Raw genomic sequence first — 20,674 nt, 5'->3', positions numbered from 1 at the left:
CTCTGAACTTTAACAGGCTGCACATGACTGCCACAGACAACTGAAAAGAACAACTGATATATGGCAGCAACACTCACGAGACACGATGTATTACAGCAGGGTCCATCACTACAATGAGCTCCATTAGAAAGAGAGCACTTCTTACAACAGTCTGCGTAGCATTCCTGAAGGAAAAAATAAGCAAAAAGTTTCGTTTTCCATTTTAAACAAGTTTTTTTTCTTCACAACCTCTCCAACATCAAATTATTACATACCAGCGGACAAAAGATGCAGTTTAGCATTGATGATTTGAAATTATCAGCTGGAAGAAGCCTTTGCAATACTCGGATATAAAGGGAAAACAGTGACATACAATGCTATAGCAACACAGGCATTCACACCTTCTGAGGCCTGTGCCAAATTCATGCTGCTTAGTTCAATAGTATTCAATGCAGAAAAAAACCCCCAACCTAATTACAAGTGCAATCATATTTAAATACTAGAATGAAAACTCAAATCTAGAGGGCAGATTTTTGCAAAAACATTATTGGAGTATTTCTGCAATAGAGAAGAAAACAACGGTGTACTTGTTCTGTCTGAAAACAGGCACCGGTCTCCAAAGTACCAGTCAGGAGTCTCCCACTCCAGATATGCTATCCAGGAAGAGCAAAGAGGTATGCACTTCTCCAGTGCAACTGCAAAACTGCTGGGAAACAGCTGTATCTTGTCATTGGTGTAACGGGAACTGTTCAGAGGACACTGTCTTTGCACTCATTGTCATTTGAAAAAATGTTTTAACACAGGCTTTTAACAAAATTGTTCCCAAACAACAAGCAAAACAAATTCATTTACATAACTTTTCCCCCTTCTCTTACCAATCACTTAATTTATCTTAATCAATTTTATAAGGAAGACTTGTGGAGCAATATAGAACTCTACTTACCATTCGGAAACCACAATCACATTCTTCTCCTGCTTCTACATATCCATTTCCACACTCAGTGGCTTCAAAAAGCTGAAAGAAAAAAGCCCCCAGCCCAAAGTAAGAATAAAACTAATGTCAAGTGACTTCTGTGTCACACACAACCCATTTCTGCAACGCTACACAAATGTGCTGTCCCAGACAATGCAGTGCCATGCCTCAGTGAAGAAAAGGCAGCGTGGTTTTCAAATGCTGCTCATCAGAATTTTTCAGACATGAAAGGCAAACAGCTAAATCACAGGAATGCTGGTCCTCTTTAGGAGAATACTGATCTCAGAAAAGCATGATAAATAGAGACACACTACAATAATATTTAAGGGGATGACATTTGAACTTCATTCCTGTTCCATGGACTCCCAGTTTTTTGACAATTCCTTCAAGAAACCGGTCCACAATATCATTCTTGGGATTTGCTCAGGTACCCACACTTGCTCATGCAATGAGCTACTGTCTGTTCCTCCGCAATGTTTGTGCATGAAAATAATAAACAGGAAGAAATACTGCCAAAACCAAGTCTTATACGCCTTATTAGTAAGTTAAACACAACCACATACAAAGACTACTAAACAGCTAATCCTAGAAGCAGATACATACAATGCAGGTAAATTCTGCAGCTCAGGACGATGCAGATTCTATAGTGGTTTCACACATCATAATTTTGATTAAAGAAACTTTTCGGTCTTATCACAGAAATAATTCTGCAAGAAGCTTGTCTGTTTTCAATATAATTCTGCTTTAAAATCATATAAGAATATCAGGAATCACCAATTTAATTGGAATGTTAGCAGCAGAAACACATCCACTAGAGCATGGTTGAAATGAGGAGTTAGAAGTTAACAAGTTAAAATATAGATTCATCTAAGGGTGAAAGATGTGAGTGAACCTTGCTGCATGGGCTTAGTGGAAGTAAAGCTGTGGAGAGCCAGCAAGATATGAAACACAACATAAAATACAATACAAATTATATATAAACTTGTATGGAATTCTTCTTTGGTAGTTTTGGTTGGGGCAGGGGGGGAATCATAATGCCTAGTAAAAAAGAAATACAACATTTCACTTTTGTTGTATAAGCCACATAGATAATCAATAGCACCTACAATTCTGGGTGCCAGAAATAGTGCCAGAAAACAATAGTGAAGAAATATCCATATGCACTCTTCTTCACCAGTAAGGTTGACAGGATTAAAAAAAGCATTTAATTTTTTCCCCCCTCTGTAAGCTCCTGTCTCTACTACACTTTGGTGCAAACAGCAAGACCTTTTACTCTGAAACCAAAATTCATTTGTCTATCAAACAAGAAAATTATGGAACACAAGCAGGCACACACAAATTTCCTATGGCAATCAGGAACCATTTAATGTTCATATACATGTCAGAGCATAACTCAGGATATAATTTTTAAAATGGCATCATGGTGACTGCTTAACAATTCTGTTTTACTTACTAAAGGATTAAACACACAATTTTCTACCTTACCTCCTGACCTCTAAATAAAAGCATTCTAAACATTGTATGATTATTTTTCCCTCCCAAAGTACTTCAAAGCTGGGAAGCACTGGCACAGATTATATATAAAGATAATTTAACCATTTCCTCAATAATTCAACCATTTCCTCCTTCCTTTATTTTCCAAAATAAATCAGATTTTTATTCTGTCAAATTGAGTCAAATTGACAACTTCTTCACATTACTTTGCCTGACAACTGTCACTAAAAACTGAAGCTGTGTTTTTCTATTTTCCTACTCATTCCTTCGTGTAAAAATTCTTGTATTCTTATTCTATAAGCAAAGATTGCTACCCTGGGAAAAGATTCAAAATCACTTGAACAAGCAAAATTTTTTTTAGTTAATTGTGCAAGGCGATGGTCCACCAAAGGGTACAGCATGGTAAACAGAACAGCCTAATAGCCTCATGTGGTATTAAATTCTACAAGGACAGCAGTTTGACACTATGATTAAATAGAATATTAATGCTTTGGATTGCTCTTACTTGGCAAAAAGAGCCACACGGAATATTTTTATACTGCTCAGCTTTTCAAGGATGTCAGACTAACATTGTCTTAGAAAAAAATTATGACCTTGATAAGTTTTTAGGCAAAAAAGCAAGGTAGAGGGAAACAGCTATGAATGATAGTTTGCTAGATGTATATTTGAAATGAAATGAATCTAACGTTGAGATCAACCAAAAGTTACTACTGTCTATATGAAATCAGCTCTGGATTTCTATTTCCTGATGTGGTAACTGGCATTCTTTTGAACAACCTCAGACACAAAGTCCAAAAACTGAGTATAGGTGGAGCATACACTTCTGGACTTATTCTGCACTACTTCCAGCTTAATAAGTAGTGACATTTATCGTTATTTGAGTATCAAGAATTATGGAAATCAAGTTGCATTCCTCTCAATATTACTTTAAAACGCTAAGGGGCTGAACAGCTAATTACAACCTCAAGAAAATACCCACATAGATAACTGAATAAATTTGAGAACAGATGATGTCAGTGAAATTATAACATTTTCCTTACAATGTGTAGCAGATGTCCTGACTACCAACTTATTTATTACCTTTGTTGGCCTGTTAAAAAGACAGGCACCTCCCCCACGAAGTAAAAATTCTTTGTATTCTGCAATGCTGCATTTGGAGAATTTCCTGGAATGGTATACCCTAAAATGGCAAAGAATGAGGTGAGTAAATGCCTTGAAACACCACCAGCTACTGGAAAGGGGCAAAGGGGTCACAACCTTTTTTAAATACTGTAAATCCCAGTTTCTTACAACCACTGTGTGCAACAGTATGACAGCTCAGTCTTATTCTCAAATAATAAAATCAGAACAAAAGAAAAAATTTAAAACATTTTGCCTTTTTTATATTTCTACTTTATGTACAGTATATAAAACTGTAGGTTTTAAACTTCTTAACAAGGTAAACCTACATTATCATAGTAGCTGCTATTCACCCTTTCTATTGCATGCATAATCCAGTATCCTCTCAGGTTTTTTTTTTTAACACCTAAAAATGCTACAGCAAGATGTTTCACAGCTTAATACGGACTGGTAGAAGAATAATTTCATCCCATTTTCTTCTGTCATATTTGCTAATCTCATTTCATGTCTCCCTAGTTCTTACACTGGAAGAAAGAGTTATTATTTTTGCATAATGTTACAGACTTCTCTCATTTCCTCTACTCAATCTTTTTCCCAGACTATTGAAAATGTACTTTATTAGTAATTTCTCATTCAGAAATTGTCTGCTATGTTTATTAGTCATGTTTTGAGATCTGGGAATGAGATCTATTCACACTATGAAAGACTGGGGTAACCATGCCATAAGGAGGTTCACCATTCCTCTCCAAACACCTCACTGCCACTGAGCTATTTCCCACTGAATTATTCCATACAGAAGAAACATCTCCTGACACTGACGGAGTTAAGTGAAAAGGCTTTAAAGTGCAGCTAATTATTCACTTATTTCATTAGTCACTCCTTTGTCAGCTCCTACATGACCATCCTCTGCTCCTGGCTTTTGTTTACTGTTAACCTTTTTTACAGAAGAGGCTTATTCCACAGCCTCTTCTGATACTTCCATCCAAGACCAGTATTTGATGAGTTCCTTCCATATGAAGGAAGCCAGTGTCTATTCTGATCAATGCTTTACCTGGGATTCCAGAAGCAAATTTATGTAATGATTCTCTGCGGCACTCCTACAGTGGCTGACAATTACAAGTCTACAGGGAAGCCACAAAGTAACTCTACTGAAGAACCAATTTCCAAACACCATAAGAAGAAAGTAAGCTCCTTCTGTCTTATTTGTAACTAATTTTCTCCATGATTTTTGCAATCAAGCTTCCACAGTGAGCAAGACACGGACAGGAAGTGATTTACAAGACTCAAACCCCTATATTTCAGAAGTTATCCTTTTCTAATCAATTGCTTACAGTATGGAGAAAAGAATCTTTGGCAGTGTGTAAGGGTGGAGGGCAATGAAATTCCTCCCACATAGATGTGCTTTCCCTTCAGACTTCACTGACCATTTATTTACCTGAGGATTGAGTTCCAACTGTTTCTGGATTTTCACTTATTAGAACTAAAACACAGAGATAAAACTCAATGCATAAATATTTCTGTATAATGTAAAATATGAACTCATTCCAGACCCCTCAATTACTGATATTTATGACATACCCTGTTTCCTCCATGATGCAACCACCCCAGGATTCAGTGCAGTCACACTCTTCTCAGACAAGACCAAAATACAACAGAAAAGGAGAGAAGTTATAAATGTGCTTACAATAAATATAAAGTGCTATAAAAATGGAGCTTGACTAATTATACAAAGATATGATGGCTGCTTGGCTGTACAAACTTTAGCCCCAAAATGGAAACCAGCCCACTAGAAGACATACTAATACCTTAAATAAATATGACACATTCAAATTACCGTATCTGCAGGTTCTTAAGACTCAACACAAAATTTCAGGCACTACACAAACCTAAAAATAGTTGGCAAGGTTCTTGCCTCCATGCTCTCAAAACAGGCAGCACAAGGCTGTCTGCAGCACACATAATACCAATGATTTTAAACATTCACATTTTCTCCTCCCTAAAAATACAGAATACCCTGAAAGAGGATTGTCTCTGGACAGGCCAGGCTTTTTTCCTTTGGCATAAAATTATTAACAGTAATCTGTCAATCAGCCAATCAAACAGTCATTAGAAAAAGTAGTTGAATGAAAATGGATTTACAGTTTACTTACAGCTACAGCACATAAGTCAACAGTGACCAAATTCATAACATATAAACAAAAGATCAGCACCTTATGGTTGGTAAAACAGAAGCTGCAAACTGCCCATAAAAATGATCCACCTAAGATAGATGTACTGTAGTTACTACTGGAAATTCAGAGTTTCTCCATGGAAATTATTCAGAAATCATTTATGTGGTTATTTCTACTCTCCCCAGGTCTTTCATTAATCTTTCTCTATAAAAGGCATCCAAATAAGGACACTAAGCTACCATATCAGAAACCTCTATTTCTCAGTTAAAAAATATTCTGCTGTCCAAATTGTATGAACTCTGTTTTACCCGTAAAACAATTTGGTAGAAAATAGTTAAGCAATTTGCTAGTTTACACAATTCAAAAGCAATGCTTTACAAAACAATATTCCAAACATGGTTTCCCAACTCACAGATTTTTGAAGTGATTCCACAATAAAGTCAACACTATCATTCACATTTTTAAAGAGGAAACAAAGAGAGCAGGTAGCCAAACTCCTTACAAAATGCAAGTGAAAAACCAAACAATTTTCTTTAGCCGTGAAAAGGGGTTTGCAGCAGTTTTTGTACCAACACTCTACACATGCTAAGGTAACACAGATCTGGTCTGACTGTGAAGCAGCAAGATCACAAGTTGAGCAAATGTCACACTGGAATAGGTTACAACTCCTTACCATTTCTCCAATTGTAAATCAGGTATTTTGCATTTCAAGAAGTCAGCAATTGTTCTATTGGATTTACAGATTTCATGATGTTAGAAAATGAGTTCTAAATTAAATTAATGGTATTTTTACCAATATACCTTTGAATATTGGTTATGAATCTAATCTTGACAGAGAACATCACTGAGGTCATGCTAAAACATTGCTTATTCTGGTGAAGCTGAAATTTCACTACATATATTTCCAAAAGCAGCAATTCTTGTTCTATAGTTACAGCAATTTTGGTATTTCTTTCAAACACAATAAAGGAAGTGTTTGTATTTAGCTAAGGAAGACAAAAGACTCCATGTACATACTTGGTTTCCTGGCAGCTGGCTCCCATTGTATTCCAAGATTTTGAGCAAGGCTCTGTGCTAGTTCCTGTGCCATGGGCAAAGGGAGGCCATACTGCATTCCAAGAGAAGCACAATTATAAAAAAACAAAACCCATTAGTTATTGCAATGAACACTACACTGGCTCATTCTGCCTTACCACATATCTACTACTTCAACAAACCAGTGCAGTCAATCACAATTCTGTGTGCATACAAAGAAAATAAACTCAATAAAGTACATAACAGATAAAATATTCCTCTCCTAATCTCAGGCAATCTCTCCCCACTGATTAATCTAAAGAAAGAAGTTTATTTGATATATATGCAATACAGGTTTGTAATAGTAGGATTTAACCCATGTAAAAACAGAAGCATTTCATTATCAATTTAATGCTGCACTGAGGGAAAAAAATAACAATAATAATAAAAAAATCAATACACAGGGACAATTTGTTTTCTGATTTCAATGTTAAAAATTTTCAGGAAGAATTACATGCCATTGATACCTCAGAAGATCAAGTATCTTACAGTGGTAAGACAAAGATATTCAGTGCTGTGTTTCAAATACTCCTGAGATTTTTGGGTCTAAATTTCTGTTAAATATAATAAAAGTCAATTTAAGTTCTTTTTAAGAGAATAATGCAGACAGGAGAAATACCTTCTAAAAAGAAAGGCACTCTGAGCAGTAATTTGATGATGATCAAGAAGGCTGGCTGTGAGAATCCTAACTTTTTAATATGTAAATTATCTTTAAAGCCTGGCTACTGAAACATATGAACTCTTGAGATTATAATGTAGAGATTCTACTTTATTTCACTTTAGTCATGAAAAAAAAAAAATTACCTCATTCACTCCTACTCCTCTGGCCACAGAGCAAACACCTCCAAAGTAACTTAAGCTGCTCCTTTTGTAATGAAATGTCACATTCCTTACAAACAAATAAAAATGAAGAAACTATAACACGTTGACACTGGGCACCAAGAGCTTATTGAAAGAGCATACTCTCACACATTCTATGATAGATTGCATGTACATTCATCTATTTCTAGCATAAAAAGCAACCGCAAGTTAACAAACAGAATACCAACACTGAAAGAGTTGGTTTCATGCAAGCTTTGGCACAAATACTATTTTTCTCTTGTAGACTCAGAATCAGTCTTAACCCATAAAAAAACCAAGCACAGAAAGCTTGAGTGCCAAACTCCTAAGACAATACAGCGATAACGTTTCTTTAAAAAGTTCACAATATATTCCAATTTATGATCTGTCATGAAGGAATTCTGTTCTGAAATGTACCAGTACTGTGAACTTCAAAATTATTATCTTAATCCAAACCAATTTAAGTTTTAAATCCAAATGAAAATACTGAGAAATACACCTAAAGGGAAAGTAATTTAATACTGCTCTTTAACCTTGCCTCCTTTCATTTATTGTTAATAAGCCCCAAATAATTTAGTTAAGTAATGTAATCTAGAAGATGTAAGTTATTCAATAAAATGCCTATAAATGACTATGAATTACACCTATTTTAACTTCATAGTCATAACAATAAATCTACACAGCCTACAAACAACCTACAGTAATCCCGCATGATGTACGAATGACCTAACCTTGAAAACTGATGGGGTTTTTTTAAATGACAGGTTACCCCATACAGGTATGTATTTATTTTTCAGAACATTCTAACAGCCATCAGAACTTTCAGACTGCAGCTTAACTAAACACTTACAGCCAGGGGCTTTACAACAGACAGGACTGCAGGCACTTTTGGAAATGTTCTAGTTCATCTCTCCCCAGCTCCAAGGAGGCTCGGCTGGAGCATGCCATGTTCCACTAGCTTTGGAACATCTCCAAGCATGGGCACCCCACAGTCTCTCTGTGCAGCCTGTTCCAGCATCTGGCCAACTTCACAGTGAAAGGGTTTTTTTGTTCTATGTTTAAATCGAATTTCTTGTATTTCAGGTTGGATTTGATACCTTTCACCATGAAAAGAGCCTGTTGCTGGCAAACTCTTCAGCAGGTGACACAAAACATGCATGGAAGTCACGAAGCGTGCATGTCAGGAGCACCGTGCCTGTATTATGAAGAACAAAATCAGCATGGTATTGTGATGCCTGTATTAAGGAAATCTGGAGGAAATTCTTCATCCCCTATTTTTATCTTCTTCTGCAGAAGATGAACTACAGGAGAAAATTTATTCACCATGGAAGACATTAGTTACTCCATCCTCACAGTATGTCATGCTGCTGGGAAACGGCTTAAGATCTTTCCCTATGCTGCACAGGGGAACATACATTTCCTACTCTTTGCTACAATGCCAGGAAGTAAAATAATCCTTGCCCAAGGCTGAAGTCATGCCTAGTGATGCAAGTGGAATTTCCCTTCAAAATGCGTTGTGCCTCAGAACAATTCAATTCATTACAGCTCTAAAGATCTTCCATTAACAAGTCATCGCTGCAGCCACATGTGTGAACAAATTTACTAACTGGAACACTCTTGTGGCAACACATAATCCTGTCAGGTCTGCCCTCTCCTGATAATAACTGGAAAAGCAGCACATTACTACCTGCTCATCAGGTGTGTACCTGATTAGCAAAGCTAAGTGTCCTCAAGGGCTCATCTAAAGACACTTCACAGGTGACACTGTCTCCGGGTTGCAAAGACATTCAAATATCATTATAGATATCTATCCACATGACCATGGTATATACTACACCTATTAAAAACAGCTGTTAAATATCAATTAAGCTTCCTAAGGAAGGCAAATGTTGATTGATACAGAGAATACCAAGCAAAAAGAGTAAGAAAGAAGAGACAAGTAGAGAAAAGCAGCAGACAGCAAATACCACCCTAAGCCATTGCCCAGGGTACATACGAGAGCAGGTGCACAGCATCAGCGTGCTGCTTGATGTAGTGCTGCCGGTACTTGGAGAAGTCGTGAAGCATCTGCAGAGGGTCAGGGTGAATGTTAATGCGATCTCTGTCTGTCCAAGTCTCCACAGCAACGAGAACCACCCTGGTGTTCAGCTGCTCCTTGTATATCTGAGGGCAGAGACAGGACAGGCACAGGAGTAGAACACTGGGTCAAACATGCACAGTTAGCCAGTAAGAGTAAAGCGGAAGGACAAGAGGGATAAAGCAGGAGGAACACATGAGGAAACAGTTAGCTGGCAATACCTTGCATTTCCTAAGAGCTGATATTCTGATCCACTTAAATTTTATGTTTTAAAAGAAAAAAGAAACCAACCCTTGTTGGTTTTTTTTTTTTGAGCCACTCCATTTTCTTTAAAATACTCATGGCAAATAATTTTGCCACTGAGTTTTGCAGAAAACCTGTGCAAAAATCAGCAAGGAATAAATGTAAAGGTACAGTGGGTGATCTCAAAGAAAAAAAACTATCTCAAAGAGTAGCCAAAGACAATTTTCAAGTTGAGATTAAATAATTCTTAGTTTTCAAATAAATCCAAATTTTAATTAATGCTTGCTTTCTATTTATATAGTATGATCACTTAATTCTCACGTTGCATGAATGGAACTAAGGAAAAATACTGATTTTTCTATAAATTTTAATGTTACTGTAGCAATAGACAAGGAAACAATAATCAGGCATTAATAATAACAAAACAGTTTTAAAATATACATTTTAACATTGTGCATATTTGATTCTGACATAAAAATACTGCTGTCATTAGGTTCAGCTCAAAAAATGTCAAATTTTATTAACTAAGGTTATGCAGAATGTATAGATCTACAAAAGATGTATTCCTTATCTGCCCTGACCAGAAACCCAGTTTTGTATTCGGGCAGAATTATTCTTATTAAGATGTCAATGTAAAATATTCAGCTTATTAAAAAAAAAAAAAGAGAAATATAAAAACAAGAGATAGGAACCAGCTAAGCCTGGTTTTGTCCAAGACCTTTGAAGGAAAAGAGTATTAGCATGCTTCAATCTCAGGAAGACAGGCTGAGAGCATACATAGAAAATGGTTTACAACATGAACAAACCCCATGAAATTAAACTGTCTGAAATGACATAGGGGTGGATCAATAAAGACTACTTCTGTTTGCTGAGAGGAAAACTCTATTTCCTGAAGCAAACAGCAACAAAAGAATGGAAGAGGGGGCAGAGAACCTGAAGGCCTCTGAAGGCCATTATCCTATTCCCAACAATAAATCAGTGAGAAATACAATCTACCCCTTATGGACACAAGGGAATAACATGGCAGAAAATTCTGCTCTTTTTCATGCTGTATTTAAATAAAAAGCCATTAAGGTGTCATTTTGTAAGATCTCTACGAAGGGACTGAATTCAGCACAAGAACGAAGCTCGTGTTTCTGCATATACACAGATAAAAATGGAAAAACAGACATAATAGAGTGAGAAAAGATGGATGAAATAACTTTTGTTAAAATGCAGAAGAAAGAGAAAGAAATAATTATCAGATGAGGAAAAAATAAAGATGCCAGCTTTTCTTTGGGTATGTCCAATATGAATTGCAGAAATATTACAATTATTTACATTTTTAATCTGCTCTAGTAATTTTTCTTTAGGCTATTGGCATTTTCAGATCATTACAGAAAAATATTCCAAAACACTTCTGGCATTTCATGTATTATAAATATATTCACAAAAATTTTCAATATACATCCAGTAGACTTTATATGTAAGAACAAATGCTGCACTGTTTGCTCCGAGTCAAACTGTTGACAATGTTTTGCACTGATTCATATCACACAGTTCCACTGCTATCAATAACATCACATGGAAAAGGGACGCAGAGTCAGCATTTGGTAGCCTTTGTATTCATTCCTACCAGAAAATCTACCTGTTTTCACCACAGACAGAGCTCTGAAACATGTGTGATCATTATATGTGTATCAAAAACAGGAAAAAACCCAAAAATTAATTTTACCACAAATTTTACTTTTAGTTTATTTGCTGTATGCAAAATTGTTTTAAATTTAGCACAGATACAAGTATGGTACCTGTGTCAGCTCCACCCATTTGTAATGTAGTACAGTGGCATTTTGTTTGTTTTTAAGCTATAAATAGAGATTTATAAAGCAGATTATTTTACTCACACTTGCTTTTTCTTCCAATAGGTATATGTATCCCTTGTGAGCTATACCTGCAGTTTCAATCACTTGCAGTTAGATAGAAATATAAACTTGATTAAATCTCATTCTAAATTGGTGACAGATAATGAAATCACCCCTGCCAAAGGCAAACTCTGACAGTTGCAAGCTTTAAGGAAAATGCCACAGATAATCTGATAGTTTCTTATACATTCACCTCAGGCTATTCTTCTGCAGAGGAACTAGAAGTGCACTTTAAAGTGTAATTGAAATTTGGTATCTGAAAATGATAACATTTTTAATACAGTGCTAAAGTAGAAGCCAGTGAATCAGTTTTCAGAAGAAATATCTATACTTACAGCATCTACAAGGTTTACCACAGACTTTGCAAAATTGTTTGTGTATGCAGTTGAAGAACGGTGCCTTTTGAACTAAAAGAAGAGAAAGTAGAACACAGTGAGAACTTAAATATTTATTACTAATTCTTTACTTTTACAGCATGAAAGTAAAATTAATATTTTAAGAAAGAGTGAAGGGAAAACTCAAAAAACCTTTCAGATCACAGCCTATACCTCATATTCAAGAATCCCTGGAAGATAAAGGAAGCCATGTGTGTTATGCAGCCTTTCCTAACTGTAAAAGGTGCATTTAACCACAAGAAATACTACGTTTAGAATCAGAGTTCAAATGGTTGAGACAAAATTACAGGTAAACATGAACATAAACATGAGCTCAAAATTGAGAGGATGCTTAACCCATTAAAATTACTTAACCCAATGAGTTACATATCAGACTGTAGTAGCCACATTCCATCACTTTAATGATAAGACATGAAGATGAAGCATTTACCACTCATCCTGTGCACAGCTCTTTGTAAAGGCCTCCTTTTCTACCACAGCACAATACTTTTGTGACATGTAGCAGTAGTTATAGGAAAAAGCAAAATGGGAGAGGAAGCACATGGTAAAAGTAAATATGTGTTTGAACATGAAAACAGTTAAGCTGAACATCTTAAGTCCTTACTTCCCTTTTTTTTTTTTAATAGACCTAGATGAGCTGTATTAGAAGTTCCACTTCATAAGTCTGTGCATGTCATTACAATGGTTTCATGTCATTCCTCATGCTGCCTCATAGGCCCTTTCTGTTCCTAGTCAACTTTTTTAAAGATGCAGCTATGGTATCTGAACATGAATCCATATGACTTTCAAGAAACTGTAAAATTATAAACTAAGATTACATTACACAGTATGATTTGCAGACAGGAAAAATAGGTCTCTAAAATTTCACAGAAAATGAATGTGAAATTGCTTAGAACAGGGGAAAAAAGCCTTTATCAAAAACCTTACTAATTTCAACTACTGTTTAAAAGCAACAAGTCTCATTGCCTCACAGTGTTCCATGAAAGTGTCACTTATTCTCTCTAGGAAACACAGTACCTAAAAAGAGGCCTTGGAAGAAGAGACTCTTCTCTGAGCAACTGAGTAGCTGCTCTCAGGTACGGTGCTAGTAGGCGCCTAGGATGTACACTGAGAGGAGCATTATACCATGGATACTCCCCAGAGAACAATGACAATGGGGAAGGGGGAAAGGGTGGCTTTGGCTTTTTGTTTTGAGCCAATCTCAAAACTTTCCAGAAGTAGAAAGGTAAAATAATATGCTTTGAAAAACATTCTTGGTTTTCATGAAAGAATTAAAATGCTAAAATCAACAGCAATATGCCACATAATGCTGTTAAACACAGATCCTAAAAGAAATTAACCTAAAGCAGTAAAAAATGCAACAACCTCATTTAATGTGTTGAGATATCTTTACTGTTAGAGGAAAGGAAATGTTGTGAAAATACACAGTATTAATCATATAAAACAATGATCAAAGAGGTTTAAGATACTTCTTCCAATGAAGACCTTTGCTGCGGGGAAAACATGCCCTCTCCTGGTAAGCAGAAAACCTTGGAAGTATATTTAGTGAGCTCCTGGACTGGCAAGCTATGACTCCTAATTGTGAACACTTCCCCAAGTATATCCATTTTATTCTTTGAAAATAATTACTATCTGCTTCTAAGTCACTGATAACTATGAAGTAAAAAAATCTTGTGCTTCAAGTTCTAACAAATAAAGCTTTAGAGGAGACAACAGTGTCTGTAGTAAGTGTAGTGAGCACCTTCAAGCACGTCTGCAATACAAGAGGCCAGGGAACAGAGACAGACAGGAATATTTTCTCTTCATAAGGAACACCAAGCATAGACAAAATGGCCATAACTTCAGTTACTGTGCCCTACTGCTAAATAACCAACACCTGAACACTCTTAACAGTAGTTTCCTACCAGGTGGCTTTACGAATGAAAACAGCTCAAGAAATTTCTGTCCTACTTTTTCCACCTATTCAAATTCCCTCCACAGTGCTAAATTAACACAGATAAAATATAGGCTATGTTTGCCCAGACTACTTCTGTGATTTATTAGACAGGTGAGGGGAGAGTTTATTATTTGTCTATTCAGCATTGGAACAAGTATGAATTACTGCATCCTGTTCTGATATCTTCAATTTCTTGCTCTTAAATACCATCCTTTAGTGTTGACAACAGAGCCCACAACTCTATAAAGCACTGGGAAACTTGCAGCAGGTTGAGAGACATAAAAAGCTTTTTACTTGCAAATAAAACAAGTAAAAGCTATTATATCAGCAAAATTTGATTTAAAAAAAAGAATTCGTGCTTACAACAAATATCACTTAGTCTGACTTTTTCCAGTCATCCCTCAAGACAAAAAGGGGGAAAAATTAGGCTTTCCTCCCCCAATGCATTTTGGGTTTTTTTTAATGACAAACACTTTCTGAATCAAACAAACAACTTACCTTGCACTCCATTATCACTCCTGTTTATAAGTATGAAATAGCCACGAAGAACAATCAGAGTTTTGTCTACATGTTTTGCTGCATTAAAATTTAAATTAGTAAAACTACACTCAAAGTAACAAATTCTGACCTCCTTCTATATAACTTCAAAGATAGGATGTAATTTTAGAACATTTAGTGTGTTTGTTCTGGACAAAAATGTTTTATTGTTTTACCTTGCTAGTGATGGGCACATTAATTTGTTCATATGATACCAGATTATTCCAGATTCATTTGGAATATGTAATTGCCCCAGAAATTCTTAGGTAACATTCGTTTCATTAGCCTACAAACTGTCACCAAAAAGAAGATTACCACTGAATTGATATACTTACCATTTTATGGTCATTTACTATCATGAGCTCCAGATATTTCATTTCTTCAAAGACACCACGAGATAACTGATGAATTAAAGAAATTCTTTGAGAAATCATGAAGATGTAGTTCTTTTCAAAAACTGCAGCTGATTTTTATTATATATACATATAAACTATACACTGTTTAGGGTATGTAAACCAGTAAACAACTGGGTGAGCAATGCAAGTAGGGTAAAGGATCATAGCTCCAGTAACTTAAACACTGGCTGAAAATCTGAGCCACATCACTAGGAAAATTCAGGGTCTACTCTTTTCGCTTCAGTGCAGACATCACCACTGCTTTCCTCCTCCATACATGAGGAACTATTCACCACAGATTTAATGACAAAGGAAGTTATTAAAAACATAAGCACCCTAAAAAATATGGTGTGGATTGTGCAACTCAGTAAAGAAATTCAGAATAATCTCCTTTAACTCAATTATTCCCCTAACTGATACATATGCGTGTGAAGATCATGAGGACTGCCCACTTAGGTTTCCCAGTAACCCAGTTCTGGGTGTCCTCATTTGGATTTTTGATTTAATCATGCTACTTAATGAGCCAAGTGACAATAAAGTCAGATATCTATAAAGTAGCAAGAGTTCATTCAAATTATTCTTTATTCTCAAGCAGACAAAAAAATTAAAATTCTAAAGTCATTTCCATTACTAAATTTCAATTTAATTGATGCATAACATTGCTGCGACTTTCGAAAGTTTATCACCTTTCTTCCAAATTTTCTATTTTTGAAGAAAAGTCTTGCTTTCTCATTTGATAACTGTATTATGGGACAATATTAAGCTTCTAAAAATACTTGTTTCCTAAATTCTATATTCTCTTGACATTAAAAAATACAGAAATTAGTGAGTTTAGTTTTATAAATGGTCTTAACTCAGGGTTACACTTCTACTTACTGCTCTCTTTCTTCTCCTTCTCCTCAACCACTGCAGTTCAGACAGAAAAGGCCATTCAGAACTAGAGTCAGTCTCTGTAAAAATTACAATTTAAGAATTATTTTAAACTACATATGTACAGCGTCCAAACCAAAAGTAGATTAAGATCACAAAAATTAGAAACACCCTTGCTATTCAAAGGCTCATTTTTAAAAATATATAAGACATATCAAAACTCAAATGATTCAGAAATTTTAAAGCATGCACGGAAAGGTGAAGAAATTTTGACCTGGGCTTAGAATACACATTTTTTTCCATCTTATTGCCTCAGTAACATTATTATCACTGATTAAATTCAGTGATTTTCAGAGAAAAGCTAAATACAGGTCTGTGGATGAAAATCCTACAGCTACCCTTTGAAAAATCTATATTCCCTTGCAATAATTGTGAAAAAAGGCAAGTAAATATCCATTTTTCAAGATTTTCTAAATAATCAGCAATTTTATAAACACTGCTAGCCTAATACTCAAATTTTCCAAGTTATATATACAATTATTTCCAATATTTAAAAACTCATAAGCAAAAACATACCAAGGTCCCGCAACTGCTTAGAGGCTTGTGTTCCGTAAGTTCTTTGGATAATATGTGGCCTACTTTTACTTTCCTGAAAAGAAAAATATGCGAAATTTTCTTCTAATTAATAACATCAAATGAAAAATGTAGCACTTCTTTCAGTATTTATATTTTTAATTATGTTTTCCATAAAACTCAAGCAACTATAGTATCAATTTGGGGTAGTACTAATCTGAAGCAATCTATCTGCAATCCTGAGTGAATCATAGAGCCTCTCTGCTGCAGCAAATTGACCAGTCTACAAAAAAAGTGTCACAGATGTCTTTGAGATTACCTTCAAAAAGTCCTTTAAAAACCTTAGCATTAGAGAGCACAGATCCCTTATTCCAATAAATCAAACTAGAATGTCTGTATTTCGTTGAAATCTTTCTTCCACAGATGAAAAAACTATTTCTGACAAAAATCCTACCTAACTGCAGCAAATTGCAAGAAACCAATCAATATACTATCTTTAAGAGGATCCTTTCACCCCGTTTTATTGGTGTATTCCACACTCAAAAAGGACAAGATTTTTAATGCATATTTTCTTTAGAAATCTGACATATCAAATTATCACATTTGAGCATCTACTCTAGAAAACAACTCCTTTCCTCCATAACACCACCCTGCAGAGCCTGCCAAAACAAGTAATTTTTTTCAAAAGGTAGGTTGTTACTGTTCTGTAACTTCCATAAGAAACACACAGCACTGAAGGACAATACAGCATGTATTTGCTAGATTTTGGGGGGAAAGAGAGGGAGTTTTACATAGTATCTACTATAGTTAAGATTAATCAAGCTAAATAAAGTACATGCTTAAGCTGCGTTCAAGATATTTATCTCATGTACTGTAATTAAGAAATGAGCCTCTGAAAGCTCTCCACAGCTGTATTATTTCCAGTAGTTTTGAGAAAATTATGCATCACATCTGTTTTCTTATTTAGAGTTCAACTTGAAACCTTGAGTTGGCAAATGGTATCACACTTTTATAACCAGAACTTTTGCTCTACTTACAATTTTTACTGAAATACCACTCAGAGAGATATCCTGGTTTCCTTTGTTCATCCAAGCAAGAAAACAGTTTAGTCAAATTTTCTTCTTCCTTGTACAAATATAATCTCCACAAATTTACTGTGTCTGTGTTGTCAGTTTTTAGAATTGAAACCCTTATGAACATGTGCTACATCATACATACACAGCATGTACTGTTGTTCTGGGGAGACCGATTCTTTTAGATGTAGTATTTTCCCATGTCTCTGAAGTTTCATTTGCCGCCCAATAATTGACTGTCCAAATGATACTGAGGCCTCTGAATGCTGATCCAGTTTCTTGGACAGAATCAGCCAATGATTTTGCAGGTCTTTATTAAGACTTTAATTTCAGCTTTCCACTCACTATAATGTGTTGGTTCAGCAGCATTAGTTATTTGCCACATACTATACTGTCATATACATACTAGAGTGAGACAAGCTTGAGAACTGTGGCACAGCATCTGCAATATATCCTACAGACCAAGCAGGATACCAACCTTGAGAATTCTTTGTTGCAAAATCATTTCACTAAAAATCACTCAGAGGCTAGAAATATACCTAGTTTTACTACTGTCTGTGAAACTCTGTCAGCTGTATTAATAGCTAAAGTTTTAGAAACGGTTGTACACATGAAACATGAAATAAAAAAATTAAAAAAAGGCAAAATACTTGCATAAATGCAGTCCTATATGCTGATCCAGCATAATCTTGTATTTGAATATGGTGGATCACAACAATTTAAGCTATACAATGATCACTGACTTAAGACATACAAAGTTTAAGATACCCAGATGTAATTATCTATTTAATTATGCTTTTTGTGGAATCATGGCAGGCCAAGAGCAATCTGATTTAGAGAGGAATGTACAAATGAGTTTCAGAGATCCTTTCAATGAATTTATAAACACTGCAGTTCCAGTACTAGAGTAAACTGATAAACACTTTTTGACAGTCCATAACCATGTGCTATGGGAAACAGTTTTACTCGCCTGTTCCCAGCATCTAAATGATCAACAGTGAGTAGGAAACAAAGGATTAAAGAAAAGAAGAAAAAAATAGTAGATAAATCGTAATTACATAATTGCCACCTTAAAAAAATTCAAATCAAGTGTTTTAAAATACTTTTCATTTCCATATGAATGCATGAGACACATCACTTACTGATTTATTCTAATACTTTTATTTGGTATTCCTTGAGCACTCTCCTAAACCAAATAAATTAGACAAAAATAAACTTACTGCAGTGTGGGTCAGATCCATGGGTTCTATCAAGTATAAATAAGTATTATCTTCAAACATGCCACTAGAACATGGAGAAAAAGAAGTGATATTTAGGATTACAAGGCAATCGGTTTGACTCCAGGATATGAACTTTGATAAGACAAAACCAAACTTAGGGCTGAAAAACTGATCAATATTAAATATATGTTCATTACTACCACCTGTAGCTAAAGCCAAGACTGGGGGATGATTAAGATATCTGGCAAATTTCAATGGACTAACACTAAATGCAGTGGCAATGCAATGATAAAATACCAAAAGGGGTAAAGATTTGACCTTGGAAAAAGGAAGTCAAATGACACACTCTGAGCATGCAAAATATAATCAACAGCTGAGTTGCACTTAGCAGGAACTAATGCTAATTTCTCGCATTCTTTCCTTGTACAATCTAATAAAAAGATCCATTTTCTATGACAGAATTATATATGGCTACTGAGCATACAAACTGCTGAAATATAATTCTTGTTTATCCTTTACCATAATAAGCCATCTGGGGAAATATCTACCTGCACTTATTGTATTCAAAGGTTTCATGAGACAGCATCAAAACACTAATTCCAATGATAATAAGAAAAATTTCAAAACATAAAAAAAATTTTTGAGCCTGTAGTATTTCAGTTCCTTCTATATTAAGAGACAATATTCAAGAATAATAAAAAGTTATAGCCTTGTTTAAAAAATGAGAACTTACTGAAGTCCATTGCAAGTTGAAAGGGCAACTTTGGAATCCTTCACACCTCTGATATTTCCATGGTAGTAACAATGCTCTCCCCCCTAGTAATTTTTAAAAACAAACAAACACACACATAAAATTATCCTGCTTTAATGTCTGTTGCATAAAAACAATGCCAAAAACTCTAACAGTACCAATACACATTAACCTCATTTAGGTACTTGTCAGCTATAAGCTCAGGTAAACTAAAAATAACAAGTATTCTCAAAATTTTATTAAAAACCCTGAAGCGTGGTTGTCTCTTAGCCATTGTTTGAAAAAGCTACTATTCATCATGAAAATATTTCTAATTCTTGTGTCATGTCATCTGAACTCCAACATGCATATTAAACCCATTTTTTAGGTAATGATTATAACTCGAGACAGTACAAAAAATGTAAACGGTCTTTGTCTATGACAGCATTATTTCCATTTTGCATCTTATTTAATGAGTTATTGAGATTCTGATTTAAATTTCTTAAAGGTTATTGTATATAATTAAACCAAAGTACTTCACAGAAAGTAATCATTCTGTGTTTACCCTTCCATCAGTGAGAATGCATAAAACATACTTTTTAACAGCTAAATTTGATTATGTTTCTCACGCAAAGCTTTTCAATTTTTTTTTCTTTAAAGATTATCCCCTGAGTAAAGAAATTGCTGTTTGTTCTTCAGTCATTTTTGTAATTAACTATCTCTTTCTAGAAAATACAGTACTTTTAATTGAGATCTCACTTCTTTAGATCCACATCAGGAAACAAAACAACCTTTTACTTGGGCATAAAAAGTATTACAAGACACTGCAAAGGACCAAGACATAGTCCTTATTTGACCTCCTACACAAATTCTGTGGGGTTCTGGGGTCTTTTCATTATCTATAATGAAGCCTTTTACACATTAACGTGACCTCAGGAGCTCTATTATCGCTTCTAAATACAGCAATTCAGAAAACATCCCCTAGGAAGTTTGGATCAAGTTACTGCAGCATGCAAAGGTAGCCCATTTGCTGAGTCTGAAGTTCTAATATAATTTTCTAGTCAGATTCATGAT

At 35.1% G+C, this 20,674-nt stretch overlaps 1 protein-coding gene across 8 annotated transcripts in view; it reads right to left on the bottom strand.

The window, feature by feature from the left end:
• Positions 1–20,674, bottom strand: part of ADAM23 (ADAM metallopeptidase domain 23) — a 66,004-nt gene that overhangs the window by 23,916 nt on the left and 21,414 nt on the right. For all 8 annotated transcript variants that reach the window (XM_038142255.1, XM_038142258.1, XM_038142257.1 and 5 more), the window contains exons 5-17: positions 19,604–19,686; positions 18,871–18,934; positions 16,581–16,653; positions 16,011–16,084; positions 15,075–15,140; positions 12,207–12,278; positions 9,647–9,813; positions 7,615–7,699; positions 6,754–6,844; positions 5,144–5,192; positions 3,527–3,626; positions 923–994; positions 78–164 (exon numbers count right to left, since the gene is read on the bottom strand). In XM_038142255.1, coding sequence (XP_037998183.1) covers positions 78–164; positions 923–994; positions 3,527–3,626; positions 5,144–5,192; positions 6,754–6,844; positions 7,615–7,699; positions 9,647–9,813; positions 12,207–12,278; positions 15,075–15,140; positions 16,011–16,084; positions 16,581–16,653; positions 18,871–18,934; positions 19,604–19,686 — 1,083 coding nt within the window. The remainder of the gene's footprint in view (positions 1–77; positions 165–922; positions 995–3,526; positions 3,627–5,143; positions 5,193–6,753; positions 6,845–7,614; positions 7,700–9,646; positions 9,814–12,206; positions 12,279–15,074; positions 15,141–16,010; positions 16,085–16,580; positions 16,654–18,870; positions 18,935–19,603; positions 19,687–20,674) is intronic.

The sequence above is a fragment of the Motacilla alba genome, chromosome 7 (genome assembly GCF_015832195.1).
Source record: "Motacilla alba alba isolate MOTALB_02 chromosome 7, Motacilla_alba_V1.0_pri, whole genome shotgun sequence".
Classification (NCBI taxonomy): domain Eukaryota; kingdom Metazoa; phylum Chordata; class Aves; order Passeriformes; family Motacillidae; genus Motacilla; species Motacilla alba.
The sequence above is the reverse complement of the archived record's forward strand: the minus strand, read 5'-3'. Positions and strand labels throughout refer to the sequence as shown.